We start from the raw sequence: 25,855 nt of genomic DNA on the forward strand, positions 1-25,855 counted from the left end.
TGAGTAAAAGTGCACACTTTATTACGTACAGCATTGCAGAGAGAGGCCACGTGGAAAGGGATCTTGCACCGACGCTCCCCGTCAGCCCCTTATGCTTCCTCCCTCTTAAGCAATTTAATCCCACCCTATTGGGCTATGAAACCACAAGGCAGAGGGGTGAAGACTGTTTGGTATCTGGAAACAGGGAAACCCAAGAAGCAGAAAGCACTGTTACTCCTCTAAGCTGAGAAGAGATTTTTAGCCAGGATGTGGGGTTGTTTCCTGGTCCTCACTGGTCACCACCAAAAAAACAGAGATCATTGTTTAAAATGAGTAACTCAGGTTCCAAGGCAAAATGCATCACGTACACCTAATAAATTCGGCTGCAAAGCCGGGTACGTGGCTCAGGGTTTCCTAAATTAAGCTTGGAAATGGGGGAGCGGGGAAGGGACGCCCGCAGTCCGGAGCTGAGGACAGATGTGAAGGGTGGCCGGGTGCGGAAGCTGCCCTTCCTAAGGCTTCTCTAGCTGAATCCAGAGCCTCCACCAGCCAGGTTTTCAGACCCAACAGGAAAACGCCAGGTTGCTCAGATTCACGGGCATTTGCAAAACTGAAGGTGCTTCTTAATATCATAAAAGAAACAACTATGGTTCACGGGGGGCGGGGGGGGGGTGCTGGCCACTTCCTCTCTCAGCACGGACACAGGTGACAGAAGATAACCCCGCAAATAGAGAAGACTCCCTAGATCCCTATATATATCCTAGGTCTGACGGTGTCCTCCCAAGCTCATTGGCTGTTAATATGCCCAATATATCGTGAATTCCTTAGAGTATTCAATGAACTGGGCGGGCCACCAAAGTATTTCATAGCGTGCGACAGTTAACAGCATGCAGTCGAGGAAAATAGAACGGCTTTCTGAAGACATGTCCTTAAAAAGTATTAATCCTTAAGCTATTCAAATGGGTATATAAACAGGTGTTTATAGAACTTGCGGGTTTCGTTTAAAAAGCTCAAAAACCACCTAGAACCAGATATATGAAAATAGGCAAAAGTGAGGAAAAAAGCACTTTTGTGATAAGTATGTAGCTGGTTTCAAAGACCACAGGGGAATCATTTGGTCCTAGAGAGGCTCAAAGAAGTTTCAAAAACGGAAAGAGAAGAAACCTATTATTCCTACAGGATATAATCTTTGTGACGGTGGGTTTAAGAGTCTTTCAAGGGTGAAGATGATCTTTTTCACTGATCTTGACACTGATTTTGTCCCGTGTGGACAGGGACAGGGAAGGAAATGCCTACTCTCCAGAGAGGATACTTTTAAAACACGGCCTGGGTTTAGAAAGTAAGCGGGAGGCGGGAAGGTTTCCTTAAGATTCCCCGCAAGTAAGGCACGTGTGGCCCAGAGAGGCTGGTCACTGCTTTCTGCAAAGCACGGTCTGGCCTGGGCGTCGAGTGGTGCTTGTCACGGTCTTCTTGCCTCTGGCCTGGCTGCAGCTAGGGGGTGCGGGAGGCCCAGTGAAGGTCGAGGAAGGGGCACTGACCCTATTACGTAATGATCTAAATATATGGGCTTTTAAATATTCTAAGGAGTAAGACATTACCTTCCAGATGTCGCCAGTCCCCTCCCGCCCCCTCCTCAGTGTTTACAAGCTTACAATCTTTGTTGCTAGGGTCGCTACACATTCTAAGAACCTTGCAGTCAACACACGGAAAAGGAAAGAGGAAGGATAGTCAAGGGCTCGCCCTCCCTACTCTTCATACGGCTTAAGGGCTAACTTGGTCCCCACCCTACCCTGGCCGGGAAGGGCGCATCTCTGTTGGCCTCTGGGGCTCACTTCTTTGCCCCCACAATGCCTTGCAGCATGTCAATGGGCAGGGGGAAGACGATGGTGGAGTTCTTCTCCGCGGCGATGGTGGTCAGGGTCTGCAGGTACCGCAGCTGAAGGGCCGCAGGGGACTCGGTGATGACCATGGAGGCTTCCTTCAGGGCCCTGGATGCGTTCATTTCTCCCTCGGCTGCAATGACCTACGGAACAGGACACGGGAGTGGTCAACCTCTAGAAGGTGGCTGTCGTGTGACAGACGTCAAACGGGTATGGACACGAAACGTTCCAGGAGCGACCAAGACAGCGTTAAGGAAATCCCTTCCAGGTGCCCAGTCTCCGCACGTCCTTCCTCCTGCACCTGACTTGCCGGAGATCAAGGCCTCCGTCCTCCTGCACTGTGGCCCTTCTTGCACGCCGCGGGGGACTGGGCGGAGGGACAATTTGAAATACGGTGCAGGGGTTGAGACAGGGGGCGGGGATGTGGTATGACTGAGAGAGGCCCTCAGTTTAGAGGATAAAAACCGTAATTTCTCAAGGTAACCAACACGTCCCACCGAGGTGCGTGAGGCGGGGCAGGTGCCAGGTGCACTCGACGTGACTCCGGTAACTGCGCTCCAGGGCAGGCGCGTGCATACAGCGTGCAGAAACAAGCTCCTGCCCCGAGAGCACCGGCTCTGGCTTCTTCCATGTCATCTCGTGTCCAATAAGGACATGGTCTGGAGGTTTCTTCCCCCTGGTCTGGACACGGACCAGCTGCAAGGCTATCTCCTCTCCTCCCATCCGTCCCTTGGTCTCTCGGCCGGGAGGCCAGACCCAGCAGGCAGGCACGGTGTGGAGGCAGCATCTGCGGGGCTGTCCCCAAGCCCAGGCCATGGAGGGAAAGCGAGCTGCTTGTGGGGCGTGGGGCGTCTGCCCAGCAAACCCGTGTTGATCAACCCCTCGGACCGACAGACCATCCCTGGAGAGCCGGGCGTTTTCAGGTACGAGGGGTTGGTCTGTTGGTCCTTGGGGAGCCCCGGCAGACTGGCCGAGGAGCGCAGACAACGGGGATCCACACGTCTGTCCTCCACCCTCTCAATTAATAGGTGACCAGGCCTGGGAATACGAACCTGAAAGCCCGTGCCGGGCGCTCTTCTGAGAGTTTTAAGAAAGGAAATGAGGGAGGATGTAAGTGTGAAAGGGATTGCATCTCAAGGGCATAAGCGCTGGTCTAAAAACTTGAAGAAGAGGCCCAGCTAACACACTGTCCAGCTTGCGGCAGGCGCCGTCCTCCTCTGTGCCTGGCTCCTTTCCCCCAAAGCACGTCTGCGAGCACTCGTACGTTCATTCTCTTCCTTGTATGGTTTTTCCTTCGCGTGAATAAAGCTAATTTTATCCTTGCAACCACCTGGAACACGTAGGCAGTTTCCAGTTTGGGGCGATACACGGTACTGCTGTGAACCTTCTAGTGCGGGCCTTTTGGTAAACACACGAGTGCACACACTGCCAGGCGGTTTTCCAAAGCGGAGGCACCAAACTTACGGTCTCACCAGCAGAATGCGAGCACAGTTCCTCTCTCACCCACACTCGGTACTTTTCTTTCTCCTCCTTTTTTTTTTTTTTTTTTTTGAAGCCATTCTGGTGGACGCCTAGTGCAGCATCTGCTTGTGATCTGACTGCATCTCCCCGATGGCTAATTAGCTTGAGGAATTTCTCTCTGAAGTCTCTTAATCCACAGGCTCTCCTACCCTTTTCCTTCACAGCTCATATGTTGAAGAAACAGATTCCCTATTTTCCACGAGAACCTGAACATAGGATTTTGAACAGATGGCCTTATGGTCGGTGCAGGGTTACTTACCGTATTTTACAGAGGAGAGAGACTCCTTGTGATTCTATGTCTTTGCCCTAATCTTTCTTTTTTTTTTTAAAAAAAAAAGATTTTATTTTATTTATTCATGAGAGACACAGAGAGAGGCAGAGACCCAGGGAGAGGGAGAAGCAGGCTCCATGCAGGGAGCCCAATGCGGGACTCGATCCCAGGACCCCGGGGTCACGCCCTGGGCTGAAGGCAGACGCTAAACCGTTGACCCACCCGGAGATCCCGTTTGCCGTAGTCTTAAAGACAGTCACTGCCCAGGTCCACAAGACTATTCTAGAAGGTCCCTACAGTCTCATCCAAATGGAGGCGCAGTGATTCAACATTCCAACCGGCTGCCTCTACGTCTTCCCGCTGTTGTAAGAAATTCTCTTTCCTAGCTGGTGCGGACACTTGCATGGAGGCTGAGTCTATCACAGAAAGCCCAGAGGGGATAGTGAGGAGCAGAGGGGAATTTTAGTTTCTACCGCCAATAATCAACTGTGTGACCTTGAGGAAATCACATAAGTTTTCTGGGCTTCAATTTTTTCATCTGAACAGGGGGATGGCAAACAAGTTTTATTTTTAGGGCCATTCCAAGCAGTTGAGGCTTGTTACCTGGAACACAGCAGAAGGTTTCTGAGGTCAAGTCTAAGCTCAGTGGAAAACAATGCTGTGGTTAATTACTGGCAGGGGAATAGGAGGCTGGGGGGGCAGCATCTGGGCCAGGTTATTTGTCACCTTCAGAGGATAGTCTCTGAGGACCACTTGGGCTCTGACATTCGAGGTCATCTGTGTATCCTAAGTTCTAGTCAATACGGCTTAGCAATGGCGCTGGGGGTTAATGCTACGTTGTACGGAAAAGCAATTCCCGACCTTCCAAATACTAACTAGATTAGAGTCGGGGATGTTTAGCGTCACCAGAAATCCCACTCGGTCTTCGAAACGTGACTTTGAGAGACAGCAACCGAGGGCTCTGCGGGATCACCAGGTTGTCCTCAGGAGCTCAATTATCTCATTAGGAAAACCTAACCATTCTGGCTGGTAGAAGATTCTGGGTACAGTGTGTCGAATGAGCTACTATTCTATTCAGTGCTGGCTAAGAAATTACAGTGCCCACCCCGTGGCTTAAAGGGCATCCTCCTAGAGGGCCTGGTTCTGCCTCAGTCCTCTCTGGCTACTACTATTTTCCAGCAAAACAACAGACTGGTTTGCTCCTTGCATCTCGGTAGATCAGTCAAGCCCACAGCAACTCCTCCTCTGAGAACTGACCCTCTGCCTCCACCTATTCACAAGCAAGGGGCTGTGGGACCTTATTAATATCCAACTTAGACTTTTTTTAAAAAGATTTTATTTATTCACTTATAAGAGACCCAGAGAGAGAGAGAGAGAGAGAGAGAGAGAGGCAGAGACACAGGCAGAGGGAGAAGCAGGCTCCGTGCGGGGAGCCCTTCTCGGGACTCAATCCCAGGACCCCAGGGTCATGCCCTGGGCTGAAGGGAGGCCCTAAACCGCTGAGTCACCCAGGCTGCCCTGACTTTGATCTTTTAACCAAACGTTTGCTAAAGAAAATCTCCCTGCCGTGAATGTGGGATCAAGGCTGGTGGTCCTGGTTAGTGTTCCATGGGGAAGGCGTGCTGAACTGGAGTCAGGCCCTCCGCCCTCAAGCTGTCAGCAGTGAGGTGGGGCCCAGGAAACGGAATGATTAGTTTCCTTCGGGCTGGACTGCACTGTGGCCCCTGACAGTCGTGGGGAGACGACGCTACTTCCCAACCTTGGGTTTGGTGAGATATCCCCGTAGCTCCAGAGAGCCTCTTTCCTGGGTTAGGTTGATCGATATTTCCTTGATACCTCTCACTGGGAGCATGCACCCATGCGGGCTCCAGAGGTGGTAATGACAAGAAAGAGGGAAAAAAATAGACATCAGAGAAAGAGGAGTGGAAAAAAAAAAGTTATGAGGACAGAGAGGAAGAGGGAACAGTAAGAAGGAAGAAGATCCTGAGAAAAGAGAAAGAGGAGACAAAAATAGGGAAGGTGGGACACGTGGCTGGCTGGGTCAGTAGAGCGTGTGACTCTTGATCGTGGGGTTGTGATGTTCAAGCCACCCACTGGGTGTAGAGATCACTTAAAAAAAAAGAAAAATCAGGGCAGCCCTGGTGGCTCAGGGCTTAGCACTGCCTTTGGCTCAGTGCGTGATCCTGGAGACCCGGGATCGAGTCCCGCGTCGGGCTCCCGGTGCATGGAGCCTGCTTCTCCCTCTGCCTGTGTCTCTGCCTCTCTCTGTGTCTCTCATGAATAAATAAATAAAATCTTTTTTAAAAGGGGGGAAGAGTGAATGGTAAGCACACTGATGGGATCGCCCAGTGGCTCTGAAGTCAGAACTGTTAGTTTGTGCTTGGCGGGGGCCTGGGAACGTAAAATATGGGGCCCCGAGCCGCAGAGGGATGGGCTGCTCTGCTGCACGCTGCGCTCCCAGGAAGTCGTGGGGCGACGGGAGCCGTGAGCGCACCCGCTTGGGGAACCGCAGCAGGCCGCCCTCCCCCTCGGTCAGACGAGCCCGTCTCGCACGGTCATGGGGCGGTCCCAGGGGGATGTGGCTTGAAGCTACAGGGAGGCTGTCAGCCTGACCCAACACTCCAGGGCTACTTCCACTTTTGTAACAACATTTCACTGTTTTGCAATTAAAAAGAAAACTCAATAGGAAAAACTACAGAGAGAAAGAAAGAAAGGGCAAAGAACAAAAGAAAAGAAGGAAGGAAAGAAAGGGAAAGGCGAGGGAGCCTACCTTGGCGCGGGCCTCCCGGGACGCCTCTGCCTCCGCGGCCATGGCTCTCTGCAGCTGCACGGGCAGCTTCACGTCCTTGATCTCCACGCGCTCCACCTTGATTCCCCAGTCGTCAGTGGCGTCGTCCAGGGTGCACTGGTAGGAGAGAAGGCCGGCGACGATGCAGGGTCGAGCCCACTGACGGCTGGGGCGGGTCCCGGGCTGGGGAGGGGCGGGGCGCTGGGCCAGAGGGGGGCAGAGGGGGGCGGAGGGGGGGTAGAGCGGGGCGGAGGGGGGCAGAGGGGCAGAGGGGGGCAGAGGGGCCAGAGCGGCAGAGGGGGCAGAGGGGGGCAGAGAGGGCAGAGGGGGGGCAGAGGGGGCAGAGGGGGGCACAGGGGGCCCAGGGGGGACAGAGAGGGCCCAGAGGGGGACAGAGGGGGGAAGAGGGGGGCAGAGGGGAGTAGAGGGAGGCAGAGGGAGGTGGAGGGGGGCAGAGGGGGCAGAGGGGTAGAGGGGGCCCAGAGGGAGCAGAGAGGGCAGAGAGGGCAGAGGGGGGCAGAGGGGGCAGGAGGGGTAGAGGGGTGCAGAGGGGCAGAGGGGGGCAGAGGGGAGTAGAGGGGGGCAGAGGGGGGTGGAAGGGGTGGAGGGGGCAGAGGGGGGCAGAGGGGGCCCAAGGCAGGCAGAGGGGGGCAGAGGGGCCAGGGGGGCGGGGGGTGCAGAAGGGCAGCAGGTAGGCGTCCTCTGCGGGAAGCAAGGCCGCAGGAGGGCGGGTGGTGGTCGGGGAGCTGATCCTGACTCTATTGCTACGAAGTTCAAGCAGGGGTCGGCCAACTTTTATTTCCTAAAAGGGCCGGACCGTGATGGCTTGTTTTCATGTCTCCTGCGACTCCTTAACCGTGCAGCGCATCACGAGCGGACGGCATGGCCGCGTCCGAGGTCCGCGACCAGAACAGCGAGCCGCCCGCCACCGGCCCCCAGGGCCCCGCGTCCCCGTCCTACTTCCTCCAGCTCAACCGCGTTCCTCTACGGTGGGAGGAACAAAACCGCAGCTTCCATTCCCTGCGGTCATTGCGGGCACCAGGTGTTAGATTTCACACGATGACATTTATACAAATAACAAAGATCTTGGATTTTCATACTTTATCTTTTTGGAACAAGTCAGGCTTGATTCATGATCTATTACTCAAAAAAGACTGGAAAGCAGACGAGGGGCAAGGGAAGTCCTGGGCCTTGCGCGGAGAATACAGCATTAACCACACCCGCATGGTCTTGTCCTACGGGACGACCCTGGAACTATCGTGCTAAAGACAAAAATCAGTACTAATTCTAGGGGAAAAAAAAACACACACACTGAAGGGGAATTAAAAAAAAAAATCATGCATGCAGCCGAGCTGTTAACCCACGAGCTGTCTGCACAGAAAATATTCCCTTCCATCAAGTTTGAGAAAACCTCCCCGCGAAGAGAGAAGCCTGGCCTGCGAGCCCCCAACTGGCATTTGTCAAAAGTCGTCAAACAATCACTAACCCTTGGGCTTCGTCTTGAATTTCCGGCGACTGACAGCCCGGGGGGGGGCCTCACCTGCATGTTATGTGCGATTTCTTCTCTGTCCGAGAGGATCTGAGAAAGGTTCTTGGTGCCCAGGACGTTCCTCAGAGTCGTCTGTGCCAAGAGACGGGTCGCGGAGTCGGCGTTGGTGATGTTGGCCACGGCCAGGGTCGCGTTCTGGACACGGTAGTAGACCACGCCGTCCACGCTAATGGTCACCGAATCCTTGGTGAGGATCTGCGGCGGAAAGAACGCGATGCTACGTCTGCCAACCAGCCCCTTCTTTAATTTTTTTAAAATATTTTATTTATTTATTCATGAGATAGGAGGAGGAGCGGGGAGCCCGAGGCAGGACTCCGTCCCAGGACGCCCAACCGACTGAGCCTCCCCAGTGCCCCAAATCCTTCTTTGATTGAACTGTAAGGAATGTTCTTCTGCAGAACATCTTAAAACAGCGGCTGATTTTCTTTGGTAAGTGCTACTGGCTGAATGTTGTGTTCTCTCGAAATTCAGAGGCAGAAACCTGACCCCTAATGTGATGGCGTGAGGAGGTGGGGCCTTTGGGATGTGACTGGCTCATGAGGCTTGAACCTGGGTCCTCTATGACCCGGGACGCAGCCCCCCCCCCCACCCCGCCCCACGCAGCCGCTGAGCCCGCTGGCACGTGACCTTGGATTCCAGCCTCCAGGACCGGGAGCTGTAAATTTTAGTTATTTGTGACCCACCCAGCGTATGGGATTTGGCTACAGCAGCCCAAATGGACTCAGAAAGCTAACGATGCCTTTAGAATTTTAACAAGGCCCATTCACTTATTCATCGGTGCTGGTAATTCATTCAACAAATATTGAGACACCATTCAGCAGCAGGCGGGGGGGGGGCATCAAGGGAGCCTTTATGGACAAAGGAGGGACAGCAGTGGGTGGCAGGGGGACACCTGAGCTACGCCCGAAGGAAGAAGCAATGTTGAGGGGGGTGCGAGTATCCACGGCAGGGAGGACGGCGTGGCACGCAGCCGAGCCTCAGGGGACGGACTCTGCCTAAGGGGCCCAGCAAAGTGGAACAGAGAGTGAACGGGGACGCGGTTAGAGGGTGCGATCGAGGTAAAAGCGTGTTTTACAGCGCGCTGCCTAAGAACGCTTCGGGGACGAGCGCGTCCGTGCCTCTCGTACCTGGCCCAGGGCAGCAGGCAGTGTGGCCCACGGGGCACCGGCCCGGCCGAGGCCGCGCTCCACGCGGGACCAGGTGTAGGGCCCACAAGCTCCCACCACGGTCCCGTCCCGCGCTTTCCCCAGTGTCCTCACGTCTGTGCCCCACACGCCCCACTGCAGGGGCGTCTCCCCGTGGAGCTTCCCTAAGGAGCAGGCTCGACGCTCCGCCCTGTGCACCGTCCCACGTGCCGCGCTGCCCACCGCCACCTGCCCCTCTGCCCTGCGCGTCCGGAGGGCATTCTGTCCTGGCGAGACCGCCTGCAGTGAGTCAACGAGGCTGACTGAGGGGCGACCCTAGGGACGCAGGGATTGATGCAGAGCGTGCAGGGAGGGTCAGGAACCTGAGCTGTCCCGCGAACCTCCTCCCCTGGTGACCGCAGAGGGGCTCTCAGAGCACTTGCCCGGGTGCCCTCATCGTGAGACGAGGCTAACGACAGCGGCCAAGCCTACGCGAGCTGCTGTGACGGCGAAGGTCCTGTGGATGCCGCAGCTCCTGTGAGGTGCAGAGCTGTGGGGACGGCAGCAGGGACGGCAGCGGGGACGGCAGCAGGGACGGCAGCGGGGACGGTAGCAGGGTCGGCAGCGGGGATGGCAGCGGGGTCGCACGGCACTGTGCCCGCCCGGCAGGGCAGCACTCATCTTTTTTTCCTGATCTTTAAAAAATACTTCTACTGTGTTACCGTCTTGTGTGAAAATTCATTATTTCCCAGGATGTGGTAAGAAAATGTGTATCATTTTTTTTTTTTTTTAGAAAATGTGTATCATTTGTAAACAATTTCTGGGACGGCCAGAGCTTTCCAAAGCTGTGGCTTCTCTGCCCGTTTATGGTGGGTGGAGCATTTCTCTCCCTTCCTAAAGTTCACGGGGCGTCGGGAAAAGGCCTGCCCGCCCCGCTCAGCTCAGGGGACAAGGGAGCCGCGGGAAGGCGGCGACAGGAGGGCGCCAGGGCCCCCAGCCCCCCTGCGGGGCTCCTCGGAGGCCATCTTCTCCGAAACACAGGAAGACATGCAGAGAACACGGGCCAGCTTAGCCTTGTTCTCGTGGGAGAGTGATCCCCAGCGTCCCGCGTCCGTGCGGGTCCTACGGTGCGACGGCCACCCACCAGCCCTGGGCCCGCAGGGACATGCCCGCGCCGCTCCCAGATCCGGGGACAAGAGCGGGCCCTTGGCCAGCACACACTTGACAGACGTCTCCCGTCCCTCCCGTCCCCCTGCCATCAGGCTTCCCATCTGCAATGGTCATGATGCCCCTGGACACGCGGCCCAGCAGGGCTGTGGCTCCGTCACGAGCCACAAGGAGCCAACACGGACCGCGGTTAGTATGGAGCCGAACACGGGGCCCGGCTCTGCCACTGTGGCCACGGGGCCTGGTGCCAATCCCTGTGCCCCACAGCAGCCAAAGCTTCTCAGGGATCCTACTGTGAGCTTGTTTTTTGTTGTTGTTGTTGTTGTTCTTGTTGTTTGTATTTTTAAAGATTTTATTTATTTATTCATGAGAGACCCAGAGAGAGAGGCCGAGACACAGGCAGATGGAGAAGCAGGCTCCTCACAGGGAGCCCGACGTGGGACTCGATCCCGGGACGCGGGGGTCACGCCCTGGGCCCAAGGCAGACGCCCACCCGCTGAGCCCCCCGGGGTCCCCTGCTGTGAGTTCCAACTGCGTTATTAAGAGCACGGACTAATTATGATTATAAAACATTATATGCTTTATCTAAAGTGCCAAATGAGAAGCTCCCAAGTCTTTGGCTTCTAACCAGTTCATCTAGAATAAAATCAAGAACCCGAAGAAGAGTATTATATTGAGCTAGATTTCCTATCAGAAACCCATAGTAGAGAAATGTGGCCGTAAAAATGATGACAAATATGATCATGCCGACGTCACACTTAGGGTAACATTACGCTACTCCTGATAATCATAAGCACTTACATGTCACTTAAGATTTATCAGCCCCTGTTCTAGGCACTGGCCATCTGATGTCTCAGGCAGTCCTCACCAGAACCTTATGAGGCAGGTCCTGCTATTACAACCTCTATTTTAGGGGCGTTTGGGTGGCTCAGTTGGTTAAGTGTCTACCTTTGGCTCCGGTCATGATCCCGGGGTCCTGGGATCGAGTCCTGCCTCCAGCTCCTGCTCAGCGGGGAGCCTGCTTCTCCCTCCCACCCCTCCTCTGTGCTTTGTCTCTCTCAAATAAATAAATAAAATATTTAAAATAGATACATAAAACCTCTATTTTGCAGATGAGGAAACTGAGGCAGAGAGAGGTTAAGGAACTTGCTCCAAGTCCCGCAGCTAGAAAACGGTGACCGCACACAGCTCTGAGCCTGTGCGTAGCACCGCGCCCCGCTCCTCTCTCCGCCAGCTCCTCTCACACACGACGCTGACTTGTCTGCTTCTGCCAAGACCGCCTTACCTCCTGAGGAGGGATGTCAAATGAAATCGTTCTCATGTCCACCTTGATGAAGCTGTCGGTGCACGGGAGAATAAAAAACAAGCCTGCGACGAAGAAACACGGGCATTATGGAGAGAGCAGCACCCAGGCACCCGTCCACTCCCCCAGAATCAACGTGACCAGCTGAAAGGAGCCCGTTGGCCTCGCTGCCCTCGCCCTTACTCTCCCCCAACCTGCGGCCGCTGGGGGGGTGGGGCGGACACTTCCTTGCTCCGCTGCCGCTGGTCGTCTGGTCACCTAGGCCAGTGCGATCCTTCCCAAGTCGTCCTACGTCCTCTGGCATCCCTCCCAGGGCGCCTGTTCCCGGCCACAAGCACAGCAGCCTTTTCTGAACTATGAGCCCGACCGTGGCTCGAGGTCCCGCGTGGCCTGCCCCGGCGCCCCTCCTCGAGCTCCACGCTCTCGCTGGGCTGGGCTGGCTGCAGGTCCCGGGCCGCCTTACTCCCCTCTACCTGCCCTGCACGAGGCACCCCTTCTGCGGGGAACACTGCTCCATGCCTCAAGATTCAGCCAAGGGGACCCCTCCAAAGCCTGGTCTCATCCTACTAGTCAGGGTCTGGCCCTTGTCCCTGGCGTCCACAGCTACTTGCAATTACTCGATCATAGTACCTGTCCCGTGGGATGCAACCGCACCCTGTTGGTACCCACTAGACGGCAAGATCCCTGAGGGCAGGAGCGCTACTCTAGGCTCCCTTGGATTTCCAGAGCCTGGAATACAGCAGGCGCTGAAGGGACATTTGCCAAATATAAGGCAGAAAGAATCAAATCTAGAAAGCCTTCCGCGAGTAGCATTCTCATGCTCAGACTTCCAGGGCTGCAGCTATTCTTGGCCTAAAATAATCTTATCAGCTGGCTGGGAAGGGGAGGGGAGCCACGGGAAGGAAAGGGTGACTGCGGCACGGCTGGCCCGCACCACCGCTATTGTTAGTCTTTTCTAAGTCAACAGATAAGGGACCCTCATAAGGGAATTCGCATCAACTAGACGAAGAATCCGGTCCCCAGGCCAAGCACCCAGAATCCTAGTACTGACCAGGTCCTTTGGCTCCTCCTTGTAAAATGCGACCCAGTCTAAAGATGATGGCTCTTTCGTATTCCTTTATGATCTAGATTAAAACACAAATAATAACATAACATGAAGAGTACACATATTCATATACGCTGTACATTCATCTATGGCTCTTAAATATTTATTTGGCTCTAAACGGGTTAGATTCCTCTACTTTATTTTTTTCTCTAAGATCCAAACAGTATCAGGGTGCCCGGCTGCCTCCATCTTTTAGGCCACACGACTCTTGATCTCGGGGTTGTGAGTTCGAGCCCCATGCTGGGCATAGGGATCACTTAAACACAAAAAACGTAAAAAAAAAAAAATAAAGTAAAATCTAGACAGTACGTACAAACAACATGTCCAATGTTTAATTACCATAGTATGTATTTACTAGTTTTTTAAATTGATTATAAAAGCAATTGCTCTTCACTGTATAAAACTTGTGGAAGTATAGGGTAGTATAGAGGAGCAAATCCCTAACTTTACTCTTCAGCCGCTAACATTCAGTTACTCATGTGTTGTTAATACAGAAAAAAACTCAAAAACGGAACTAAATTTTCTATATAGTTTTGCTTCCTGATTCCTTAAATAATAGTAATAATAAACGGATCTGAAAATTCTTGGCAGCATATGTGAGGAATATGTAAATAATAGTCATTTATCAAAGTATTAATAACTTTATGGAGAAAATAACCAGCAAGGGGGGGGGGGACACTTAACCATATGCCAGGCATTGGGATAAGTATGATTAGATAGATCATTTAATCCTCACAACGGCCCTATAAAGTGGGTGTTGTTACTTCCTCCCATTTTACAGGGAGGAAACATGGCAAAAACATGGCAAAGGTCACACGGTGAACAATGGAGCTGGTTGCAAACCTCAGCGTCCTGACTGCACGGGGCCACCCCACAGGCCTGGCCTCAGATTCCAGAAGGTGACCCTTGCTTTAACCCAGGAGGACTGCCTGGAGAGTGGCTGAAAGGAAGTCCTAAAATTCCACCACAGCAGGCGACTAGAGTGAATTTTCCAAGGGAGAGATGAAGGAGAAAGCATCACAGGCCAGGAGGTCTCTCTTTTCCACACGCACTACGTGGGCTTGTGAGGTTAGCGGCTGACCTAACTCGCAGATGCAAGCGACGTATTCTTTACCTTTATGCACATCCATACTGACACTGGGAAGGTTATGACCGTGAACAGGAACGACACAGCCACCAAAATCCAGCCACAAGGTCCAAGGCCCGTACTGGGGCTATCTGCGGAAACAGAAAATACATAGCTCCTGTCCCCGTTCGCAGCAGTTCTGCCGTCCCCCCATCCTCTGTCACGGACGCCCCTGTGCTTGGCGTCGTACTAGCTGTTTTACATGGATTTTCCCACCTAATTCTTGGGATAAACCTGAAGTGCAGGCGCTACTTTTTCTAATCTACTTTACAGGACAAAGATTTCCCCCAGGACTTTTTAAAAAATAGTTTATTTATGAGAGCGAGTGAGTGAGCTGGCAAAGCAGGTGGAGGGCAGAGGGAGAAGCAGAGCCCCCCCTCCAGCAGAGGCTGATGCGGGGCTGGGTCCCGGGACCCCGAGATCATGACCTGAGCCGAGGGCAGATGCTTCACCCAGAGCCACCCGGGCGCCCCGTCCCCATTATTTTTATCTGGCAAACATTTATTAGGCACTTAATGTTTACTATGCCTTGTGCTCTGCACTGAAGTAATAGAAGTAAGACTGGGTCCTGGCTGGAAGGAAGGATAAAGGTCAGTGGGCGGGACAGGTAATTATCCTATTAGGTGGTACACGTACAGGTAGACCTGTTCAGAGCATTTTGAAAAGACGAGTAGGGGCCACTCACAGTGGGGACAGCGGGACGGGGGGCAGGGCAGGTAGGTGACGGCGGTGGGTGTCAGGGGCTTCTGGGCGACGGACCTGTCAGGGAAGGCAGCCAAAGGATGGGGAAGGGAGGCCGAGAGCATTTACGCTGAGAGCGCGGCTTAGCTAAAGATGACTGGCCTGTTTACCTGGGCACGTGCACCACAGTTTATTATCCTTTTCCTGATGATTAGACACATTGCCTCGGATTTCTCACAATCGTGAACAAGGCGTCCTAATCATCTTTGTACCTAGTTCTCCTCTCCCTTTCCTAGCTGCATCCTTTCCTGCAACACGACATAGCTCTTTGTCTTATTAGGAAGGGAACACCTTCCTGATGCAAGAAATTCAGAAAAGTTATAAAGAGGGGGAAATTATTCAATCCAGAGGTGATGAATATTCTTCCAAACCACACACATTTTTAGGAATAAGATCTGTGACCTATTTTTCTCCCGTTACTCGCACCTCCCTTTTTTGCCTTGCTTGCTATGCCCGTGTGTGCGTGCGTTTGAAGATCTGAGAAAGAGAGAAAGCAAAAGGGAAAGCAGAGGGAGAAGCAGACTCCCCGCCGAGCAGGGAGCCCGACCTGGGGCTCGATCCCAGGACCCCGGGATCATGACCTGAGCTGAAGGCAGCTGCTTAACCGACTGAGCCACCCAGGCGCCCTGCATCTGTACTTGGTGTGTTTTAATGTTTTATCAGCTATACTTGCATGAAGTTTAAAAAGTCCTGAAATTCTGCAAGATTAATTTAAAAAGAGAGCAGTCCCCCGCTTACCTCTTCCAGTTTTCCTCTCCTCAAAGGCACCTGCTCTGTTGGCCGAGTGTTTGGGTGGATGCGTCCATGTTTCTAAGAAACATGCTGCTGTTGCTACTTGTTGCCTTCTCCATTTTGAACATAACTTACTTTCTGCTATGGAAGCGGATTTAGCTTCGCCCCCCACCCCATAAATATATCCATCCTTCTAATTACATAATTTTGGTTAAGGGATCCCTGGGTGGCGCAGCGGTTTGGCGCCTGCCTTTGGCCCAGGGCGCGATCCTGGAGACCCGGGATCGAATCCCACATCGGGCTCCCGGTGCATGGAGCCTGCTTCTCCCTCGGCCTGTGTCTCTGTCTCTGTCTCTGTCTCTCTCTCTCTGTGACTATCATAAATAAATAAAAATTGAAAAAAAATACTTTAAAAAAAAATAATTTTGGTTAGGTCACCATCAAATTTACATCTCATGAATATGCAAATGGACTCCAAGCTAAGCCGTGCAGGGATGTCAAATTCATTTTTTTCTGTCCCATACAACTTTTTTTCTTCATGGTCTTGCCTCTTCCCTTTGTTTTTAATGTATGTATTGATTCAACCTCAAACCTCTTCTCAAGGGCCAGAAATTCTACCAATTTCCTTTCCTAAGAGAGTCTCTGGGAGCAGCATCTGGACTTGCTCTCAGGTGGTGAGCAGGTGGCCAGGGACTGCCTTTCCCATCCTGGGAAACCATCATTTCCTGGATTGCATTTTCCACCTTCTGCAACCAGGGTCTTCCTCATTTTTAGTTTGTTTTTCCTCTCTGTGGAGGGCAGAGGCGCTGAAAAGGCCAAGGGATACGATCACTTTTCTTATCAACCAATGAAGCTTCTGGAATATTTCTAGGGGCTGTTTTAATAATGAGAGGGAGACTGCAAGAGGGGAGGAGGTAGGCTGGGCAGTTGTTATGGCTCGGAAAGGCAAAGATGGCAGGGAGGCGGGCCCTGGAATCCACGGCATGCCAAGAAATGAGCAGAATTCAGGCTGAGAGCATGGGAGCAAAGGGAACACAAGCTGGCCTCCAGGTCAAGTGCTCGGAAACTACAGGACGAAGACCAGAAATGCTACAAATGACTGTGGTTTCTGATCCTGTGTCATCGTGCGAGGTAAACGTGGTACACACACTTGAATAAAAGTGCTCTAAGTGGGCAGCCCGGGGGGCTCAGTGGTTTAGCGCTGCCTTCGGCCCAGAGCAGGCCCCTGGAGTCCCAGGATCGAGTCCCATGTCGGGCTCCCTGCATGGAGCCTGCTTCTCCCTCTGCCTACCTCTCTCTCATGAATAAATAAATAAAATCTTTTTTTAAAAAAAAAGTGCTCTAAGTTGATCTCCTGGAGCTGTGGGGTCATCGACATATTTACTAAGAGGATACACTAAGCAAGGCCACCATGCTGCTTGTGCAGAAGGCTCCACCAGGCATCATCGCGACTGATGACATCACAGCAGGCACTTGTAGATGGTGTTATTCAACTGCTTTAGGTGTGTATCTCTCTTACTCTTTGCAAAGTCTTGTGAAGTATTGTTTGTTTTTTTTTTAAAGATTTTGTTTGAGAGAGAGAAAAAACACAAGCAGGGGGAGCCACAGAAGGAGAGGGAGAAGTAGGCTCCCCCCTGAGCGGAGAGCCTGCTGCGGTGCTCGATCCCAGGACCCAAGGTTATGACCTCAGCCAAAAGCAGACACCTAACCAACTGAGCCACCCATTTGGGGTCCCTGCCCCAAGTATTTTTAATTCTATTTTACAAATGAGGTTAAGTGAAGCAAGGAAGCTTTCCCAAGACCACATGATGGAGGAGGACCGGAGATTCAAACATAGGTCATCCTATGAGCCCATGTTCTAAGTCAATTTATTCCTTCAGCCCTTTGCCTCTGAATTAAAAACTGTTCATGAAAGACGTTTTCATATTTGGAGCATTTTCTCATGACAGTATCCAAACTGGGAAAGCATGGTAGGCGTTCTGAGAATGAAATCTGATGTTCCTGCAAAGGAAGGCCTCTTAATTCCAGCTGTGCCTATTTTTAGCAAAAACAGTCTCAAGGCTGGTGACCAGGCTCAGGTCTAGGCTTCCAAAGTGAAATGGATTCCAAACAAGGCACAGAGCGGCCAGATACTTCCCTGACAGCACCTGGCACTTTCTAAAGTCCTGCCCCCAGCCCCCTACCTCCAGGCAACGCACATAGCTGTGTCCTGAACACATCAGACTATATGCTCTCTGAGGGCAGCGATGTTCCTTACTCTTCTCCTATCCCAGCCAGTATTTTTTCCTGTGTGTGTGCACATGTGTGCATGTGCTCAGTTCCCATGGTGATGCGGTGTTTTTTGAAAGCCCCGAATGAATACGTGGGATTACAAATGAAGATCAACAAGAAATGAGGTGCATATCCTGAAAACTGGGCTCGGTCTTTCCCTTCTCAAACGTTCCGCTAGAAATAATCAATGTATACACTGGGGATGGCACCATTCCATGTAATTCTCTCCCCTTCTAGGCCCATGAAGTGCTTCCTCACCTGGTTATAGCTCATAAAGGTGTACAAAGCACATTCCTCAGAGAGGTGAGGCTTACTCTTAGGACACTGAGTCATCTACCACTAACAGGCCAAAGAGAAATTCCCGGTTACTCCCCCAAATCTCACGAAATTCATTTCCTTCGTTTCTCAGTCATTACCTTGAAGATTGAATCCTCCCTACCAGCTATATGAGGTGAAGGACAAATACTGAGCAATCAGCATTCCTGAGATATTCTGGTTGATATTCTTGACACTTTGCTGGGTGGGAACACTCCTAAAGATTAGTGACCCTATGATACTTGCTTGTAAATACGACTTGTCCATGTTTTGTTTTGTTTTCTACTACCAACTCTTCTGAAAACTGCATTAAATTTTTAACTAACCAAAAGCAAGGTTTTGAAAATGGCTATGTTTATACATCAACACTGTTTAACGGAATATTCAAATTAGACTTATCTCCAGGGAACTGATATAAATTTTAAAAGACATTGCTTTTTTCTCTTATTTTAAGAGAGAGGGGAAAAAAAGCAAAATATAGTCCCTATGAAAATTAGAAATTACAGCTAAATAAATTTTTAAAAAATTATCTATGCTTTCATTATCTCTAGAAGGCAATTATTTTCTGCCTTGCTACATGTCCTTTAAACCTTTCCTATCCTTTTTTCTTTTTAATGAAATAATGATATACATAATAATTTTAAATCTGCTTTCCCCCTATATTGTGAACATCTTTTCAGGTCAGTACATATTCTTTACTATTAAAAGTTGAATAATATTTCATTGTTCCATGAACCTAATGAACATTTAGGTTGTGTCAAGTTTTCTGAAATAGAAACTCTGCTGTATTGCATATATGCTTAGCAAAATTTCCATGCATCTTTATTGTGTAAACTAATTTTGCTGAAAAGGTGAAATTGTACAATTCTTAAATTTCTCTCATTCTGGAGGTGTCTTTTATTATTATTAATAATAACCGTTTATGGAACGCCTATCACAAGCGGATTCCTTATATAACTTCTTCCTAATATTCACAAAAAATCTGCAAAGTAGGTATGAAATATCCCTCTTGAGTCCCAAAGTAATAAAGCAAAAGACTTTCTGAGATGAGACAGAAGAAAACACACAAAATCATGAAAGAAATGAAAAAAAAAAAAGTTGTACAGTAATTTTTGTTGGGTTGGGATCCAAAAACGCAATAAAATAATCTTTTCAAGAGGATAACAGGCATAATTTCAGAGCACTACATGTCGTTACTGATACAGTATCAGCTGATTAGCTAAAAAGTCTACTGAACTTGGCACTACTGGAAATCATGTGCAATAATAAATTCCATTTATCATTGAGATTTTATTCCAAAGTTCAAAAGATTAGATTTCCTCTTCAGGGAAAGGCCAGAAAGGTCTTACACAACATCTAACTCAGAGTTGTGTGCATATTACGCACAAAAAGAAAAAAGATGAGCCCAAACATTATTGCAATACCTGAATAGCAACATTTAAGGACAGTCTTTTCCTTCTCCTTTCCCAGAATGCAAGTGAAGCACTTCATATTTTCGTGCATTGCCAAAAACACTGCTGTTTGGTGGGGAGAGATAAGAGGCCTAGGAATTTGGTCTCAAAAACATTCTAACAGTATGGTCCTAACAGCACTGCTTACAGGGCAACAGTAGGGTGAAATGAAAAGCCTTGGCAATTGTTGAACTTTTCTGGATGGTATAAATATTAAGGATATAAATGTTTTTTTGGGTCACTACTACCCTTCCTCAGAGATTCCGTTTCAGGATTTCCACATTTTTCCTGTAAAGGGTCAGAAAAAAATTTAGCTATGTAGGCCATAGAGTCTGTTGCAACTGCTGTTGTATTGCAGAAGCAGCCACAGACTGTACACACACGGGTGGGCGGCTGGGTTCCAGTAAAATTTATGGATACTGACATCTGAATTTCATGCGTAACAAAATATTCTATTTTGAAAAAAAAACCCAAAAACCTTATAAATATAAAAACTATTTGTAGCTTCTGGGCCATAGAAAAATAGGCAGTAAGCTAGATCTGGTCCACAGGCCCTTTGCCTCATCCCTGCACCCAGCTATCTCTTTTTTTTCCCCATACATTAACCTGTTTAAGGAGAGCTTTATTGAGTTATAGAATACAGTTGAGGTTTCAGTGTTTCAAGTAAGGCTACAGTTTCCAGATCCTCAGTTTCTCTCTCCTTTAGTCATTTTGAAACAAGGGCTTTAAAAGACCTGATTGAGTAAACATTGAAGGTGGAAACAGGCAAAAGGATGGAAGACCTATTTCATTAATAATGACCTATTCCAATAAATCAAAACTTTACTATGAGTTTTTCAAATGATTGGAATTTTAAAAGCAAGACAAAGAATGGAAAGAAACAATAAAAGAAGAGAAAAAGAAAAGAAAAGAAGAAAAGAAAAGATAAGAGAAGAAATGGAGGGGCAGCCAGGGTGGCTCAGTGGTTGAGCGTCTGCCTTCAGCTCAGGACATGATCCTGGGGTCCTGGGATCGAGTCCCACATTGGGCTCCCCCCAAGGAGCCTGCTTCTCCCTCTGCCTGTGTCTCTGCCTCTCTCTCTGGGTCTCTCAAGAATAAATAAATAGAATCTTAAAAAAAAAAAAAAGAAATGGAGAAAAAAGTCAAGAGAGAAAAATGCAGCAGCACACTACAGAGAGAAATGATACCAGGTGGAGTGAGAGGGGCAGAGCTCAGCACACAGTAGGAGCTCAATAAATGTATGTTGAAAAAAATGTTGGTTATTGAAGATCACAACTTGCAGTTCATTTGGGCAGAGGCTTTCAAAGCAGACAAGCACACACTATAACCCATCTTTTAAATGATTATTTTAAGTAGGTGTGGGTTATAGTTTTTCGAATGCTCTTGCCCTTAAACCTGTAGGGAAGAAATTCTTCTCTGGGCTGGAGTGGCTGCAGGCCAGAAGGTATCACGTTAGGAGCCATGGCTGGGGATGGTACCTTTTCCTCCGTATTATAAACATATATTGAGGGCTACAAATATTGGATCAAAAGAAACAACCTTGGTCAAGCATTATGGGATCTGAATCATAAAATGTGTTTGCCACCAGATACTAGAAAAAGGGAAGGGACAAACCCTTTTAAGAAAGATTTCCAATACAAGTTGAAATAAAGGGAGTCCTTTGCCTAGCTCAAAAAGAGCAAGGAAATTAAAGAAGTGTTATTATTTTGTTTCCTAAGCATCTTGGGGAATTTTCTGTAGCTCTCCTTCACTCAACTGTTTTACAAGCCACAAAGCAGGAGGAAAAAGGGGTGAGGGTGTCATGAGTAATTTTAAATTTAAACTCCTTGAGTCTTAAATAGGCCCCCCTCTCCTAATTGCCTAAAACACCTTCCCTCTCTAAAAACATATTTATCATTCTTGTAATTACCTTATTCAAGGTCCATCTACCCCATAGGTTTTGGTCTTCTTAAAACAATATAGCATCATGACTTCAAAGCTGGCTCTGCCACTTATTATCTGTATGATCTTGAGAATATCTTAACCTTCTGTGCTTTAGGCTACTCACTTAAAAATAGGGCTAACAGGAGTTGCTCCTCAGAGGGTAAGTGTGAAGAGCGAATACTGTAGACGGCTAGAGCATAACAGGTACTCAAAAAGCATCTGCCAAGTAAATAATTGTTGAATACACTTTAGAATCATCCTTTCCCAAAGCAGCGGTCAGAATGAATACGTATGGACGGAGTATCGCCCATGATGGAAAGATAGAAACAATTATAGTCTGAAAAATTGGGAGAAAAGCAATTTCCTGTTATTATATTAATTAAATTTAGATTAGACCTGAAATATATTAAGACAACCAAACCCTCCTACTTCTTCCATTGTTTCCCCGCCCCTGCTCATTTATTTGGACATCTTAAATATCTACAATTAGGTTTTTCTCATTAAAGTCTTTGGAGGGCAACATCATTTTAACTAAAAATCGGGGGCGCCTGGCTGGCTTGGTCAGTAAAACATGCAACTCTTGATCTCGGAGTCATGGATTCAAGCTCCACACTAGGCATAGCGCTTACTTTAAAAAAAGGTGGGAGTGGGCGCCGACAGAAGCATATGGAAACTAAATCGTAAGATGCTCAGTTTTTAATTGAGGTTAAGAAGCTAGGCGGTGGCTAAGAGCTCAGGGTTCCGGGATCCGATTCCAACTCTACCACTAACATTTCTCAGGAGTAAAATGAGGGAAAAGAACAATACTTCTCTCATACAAAAGCCCTCAGGAAGCATTCAAAAAATAGGAGCTTTTTTTTTTTTTATCACAGCCTAAAGATCATATTGATATAATTTACAGGCATAAACTTTTTAGTAAAGTGACTTGCCCTCTGGGACCTAAACACCGCAGAGAAAACATCAAGACTAACAACCTGCCTGGGGACTCCATCTCTGGAGGAGAAACAGACTACATTTGAGCAGGACAAAAAAGTTCTAAACCTTCTTGGACTGTCTTGCATACAACTGTTTTGTCCATAAATTTAAATTCCCTGCAGAATTACTAGGTTTTCTGAACAGTCACTGTTAACTTCATTCTTTGTTTTCCCCATTCACAAATATCTTAATAGTTGACATTTTAATGTTTCAAAAGTACATTCACATAAATTTTCTCCTTTGATTCTTGAAGCCTTGGGAGGCAGTTACGGCAGTAAGAGGACACCCACGACGGTGACGGGGACATGGACGCGGAAGGTGGAGACGTGCCTAAGGTGACCCAGGTAGTAGTGGGTGGAACGGGGAGCTCAGTTCAGATCCTTGAATTGTGAATTCCACTCTCATTTCACTACACTGTACCATCTTACCATTAGTGCGCTCACAACTGAACAAAGTTGGTGTAATTTTTATTGTCTGAGACTTTACAACAGATAACTTGATTGCTTGCATCTACCGAAATGTCAGGCTAAATGCCTGGGGTTTAAGTTTCTTCACCAGTCGCAGAGAATAAAGATTCAAAAAGAGTGGAGGAAGGAGAATTGGCACATACTTCCTTTTCTCAATAGACTGTAATCTCTAACTTTTTTCCTTTCCACACTTCAAAATGTATTATTGTGACAACTGTAATTCCTTTATCAAGATAATATTAACCCAATTAGTCTATCTGTAATAAGAACACACATAATAAGGAACCTACTTAATCAACTATATATACTCAAGTGCGTACACACACACACACACACGCCAGCTTCACTAGACTTGGTCATTGGTTTGAGTTAATTTATGACCATTGATGGTTTGACTCAGATTAATTATTAAAGAAGTTACAAAGTTCTCCCCAGTCCAATCAGCTGTAACAACTGTAATAAACAAATCAGTCCCTTGATTCTGCTTATTTTCAGGCATTCTCCCAAAGGGATATATTCTGTTGACGTGTCTCTTAATTATAATACATTTCTTTGCAATCCACCTCCATCATTTCATTACAAAGGGAATGTACTGGCTTTAAGAAAAAGTAGTCTTGCCCTAGGTTTGGTCATATTTACATTCCTGAGACTGTCAGCAAAATCATAAAAAGACAGTTTGGGCTTTTATATTCCACTGTTTCCTGCAGAAGCCGCCTTATTCAAGAGGTCTGGATAGAAGCTAGGTTCCTTCGGGCTTTCTCTGTTGTCTCTCACCATCCATGTCTGATGGGTTCCTTGTTTGGAGGTAGCTCTAAGATAGGGAATGTGGAAAATCACATAGCCCAGGTTTGAAACCCAGCTCTGGAGCACACACACGTGTGATTTTTCTACTGAGACCCAGTCCCCTTGCTGTAAAATGGTGGATAATGTTTACCTTGTGGAGCTGTTACACGGCTGCAATTAGATAATGTTTGTAAAGCACTTAGGCTGTGTTTGACCCAGGGCAAGCACTCAATACATTCTATTTAATAAATTCTAGTAATGGCTTTCCTACTAGTGTTGCATCTCAAAGGTTGATATTTAAAAAAAAAAGTGACCTAGACTAAGCAAAGATTTGTATGTTTAATTTTCTGAGGAGCACAAAGTTTTTATTAGATTCTGAAAGTAACTGTCTAGAAAAATTAATCATAGAACCAAGAAAAAGAACTTAGAAGTGACAACTGGTCTGTGACCATGAAAAAACAACTAAAGGGATATTAAGTATAAATAATAGATCATGTGTATTCCCAACGAACTTCTGCAAACAGATTTCCCACTGCTTTCACCAAACTGCCAAAACTGTCTTCAAGGTCCCAGTCTCCTGCCAGGTCAGGGCACAGAGGTAAGTAGCTCACGCACCTTCCTGTCTAGGCTAAGAACCAACTATGACAGAGATGGACGCGAGTTTTAGAGTCAGTCAAAGGCAGATTTAAAATACGGCTCCAGGGACGCCCGGGTGGCCCAGCGGTTTAGTGTCTCCCTTCAGCCTGGGGCGTGACCCTGGAGACCCGGGATGGAGTCCCACGTGGGCCTCCCTGCGTGGAGCCTGCTTCTGCCTCTGCCTGTCTCTGCCTGTCTCTCTCTCTCTGTCTCTTATGAATAAATAAATAAAATCTTAAAAAAATAAAATAAAATATGGCTCCATTACTTATAAACTGTGTGACGCTGAAGTACGTCAACCTCTTGGAGTAGCAATTTCTTCAAATCTGTCCTTCCTGATTCACTACTGACTTGGGAAGTTTGTTTACTCTCCAATGTGCTTAGCAGGGATAATTTTGAGGGATAATTCTTTTGATGCTCCTGGGAAGGATGGCTGGGCAAAGGAAATGGGACTTCTATTAGAGGCTGGCTTTACAACTAATCAGAATAGTTAAGTCCAATATAGTGTTCTTTGTGGGGCCCTGGAAATGCTCCCCCAGCCCCTCTAAAAGGTCATCCAGTCTGAAATTGCATCCTTGGACAGAACTCCTTTGGATCGCTCGGAGCCCCTGGGCAGGAAGCAGCACCCCTGGGAGGCTTGTCACCTCCCCATTGGAACCCGACCCCCCCACCCCACCCACGGAGGTGGCCACGGAGGTTCAGGGGGTAGCCCTCTCAAGGGTCTCCGGTCCCCTCCGGAGCCACTCAGGGTTTCTGCCTTCAGGCCAGGGAAGGCCCCAGTAGGGAGGGAGCACTTCAAAGAATTCCTAGTGAGAAACAAAAGCCCAGAGGCAGGTCCCTAGGACAAGGGAGTGGAGGGAGGACAGGATGAGGGGGACGAGGAGCTTGCCTGAAAGAGCCTCTCTTCTCCCACGAACACAGGCTGCTGCGCGGGAGGCCAGCCCTGCCCGGGAAGTGCCGCCTGCAGGGGTGGGGCGGGGGGTTCTCAGTCCCGGAGATGGGGGTCTCCGGGGGGCGCCGGTGCAGGAGAGGTGGGGCGGGGAGGGCTGGGGGCAAAACCTCAGGGGCCAGCCCTGCCCGGGATGTGCCACCTGCAGGGGTGGGGCTGGGGGGTTCTCAGTCCCGGAGATGGGGGTCTCCGGGGGGCGCCGGTGCAGAAGAGGTGGGGCGGGGAGGGCTGGGGGCAAAGCCTCAGGGGCCAGCCGTGCGCGGGACGTGCGGCCGGCAGGGGTGCGGCTGGGGGGTTCTCAGTCCCGGAGATGGGGGTCTCCCGGGGGGCGCCGGTGCAGGAGGGGTGGGGCGGGGAGGGCCGCGGCCCCGAAGCATCTCCGGCCGCACGCGAGCCCCGGGATAACGGCGCCGGCCCCGCGGGAGCAACGAGCGGCCGCCAGGGCGTCGGTCCCCCCCCCCCCGCGCCCCTCGGAGCGCGCCCGCCCCCCTCCCCGCTCCTCCGCGTCCCCGGAGCTCCAAGCAGCGGCGACGAGCTGGGATCCGCGGGGGAATGGGCGGGGGCGGCGGCGCGGGGCTCACCCTTGAAGGAGTCGGGGAGCCGCCGGGCCTCGACGTCCCCCGGGTGCCGCTTCTCAGCCATGTCCGAGCCGCAGGCGCCGCTCTCCCGCCCGGGCCCGAAGCAAGAGCCGCTGCCGCGAGGAATGCTCGGCGGAGACCCGGGGCCCAGACCCAGGCTGCGGCCCCGCCCCCCGCGCGGCCCGGCCAATCGGCGCCCAGGACGGAGGAGGACACGCCCC

At 49.9% G+C, this 25,855-nt stretch overlaps 1 protein-coding gene and 1 long non-coding RNA gene across 2 annotated transcripts; one reads left to right on the forward strand and one right to left on the reverse strand.

The window, feature by feature from the left end:
* Positions 1 to 25,797, reverse strand: STOM (stomatin). Its single transcript, XM_072842600.1, has 7 exons — positions 25,638 to 25,797; positions 13,802 to 13,905; positions 12,634 to 12,706; positions 11,565 to 11,647; positions 7,980 to 8,183; positions 6,422 to 6,556; positions 1 to 2,002 (listed from the first exon to the last, which is right to left on the reverse strand). Exons 1-7 carry the CDS (start codon positions 25,696 to 25,698, stop codon positions 1,808 to 1,810), a joined length of 855 nt encoding a protein of 284 aa, XP_072698701.1. The 5' UTR covers positions 25,699 to 25,797; the 3' UTR covers positions 1 to 1,807.
* LOC140641981 (uncharacterized) lies at positions 7,134 to 12,734 on the forward strand. Its single transcript, XR_012038604.1, has 2 exons — positions 7,134 to 8,417; positions 11,392 to 12,734. It is a non-coding gene; the product is annotated as an uncharacterized lncRNA (long non-coding RNA).
* Positions 25,798 to 25,855: the final 58 nt, after the last annotated feature.

This window comes from Canis lupus, chromosome 10 (assembly GCF_048164855.1).
Source record: "Canis lupus baileyi chromosome 10, mCanLup2.hap1, whole genome shotgun sequence".
Taxonomy (NCBI): domain Eukaryota; kingdom Metazoa; phylum Chordata; class Mammalia; order Carnivora; family Canidae; genus Canis; species Canis lupus.

Coding starts and splice junctions, on each gene's coding strand:
- STOM (XM_072842600.1), bottom strand. CDS start 25,698: ATGGCTGAGAAGCGGCACCCGGGGGACGTCGAGGCCCGGCGGCTCCCC. Junction 8,184..11,564: donor TTGACATCCCTCCTCAGGAG/GTAAGGCGGTCT, acceptor TTTCCGCCGCAG/ATCCTCACCAAGGATTCGGT. Junction 2,003..6,421: donor CCCGGGAGGCCCGCGCCAAG/GTAGGCTCCCTC, acceptor CCTGTTCCGTAG/GTCATTGCAGCCGAGGGAGA.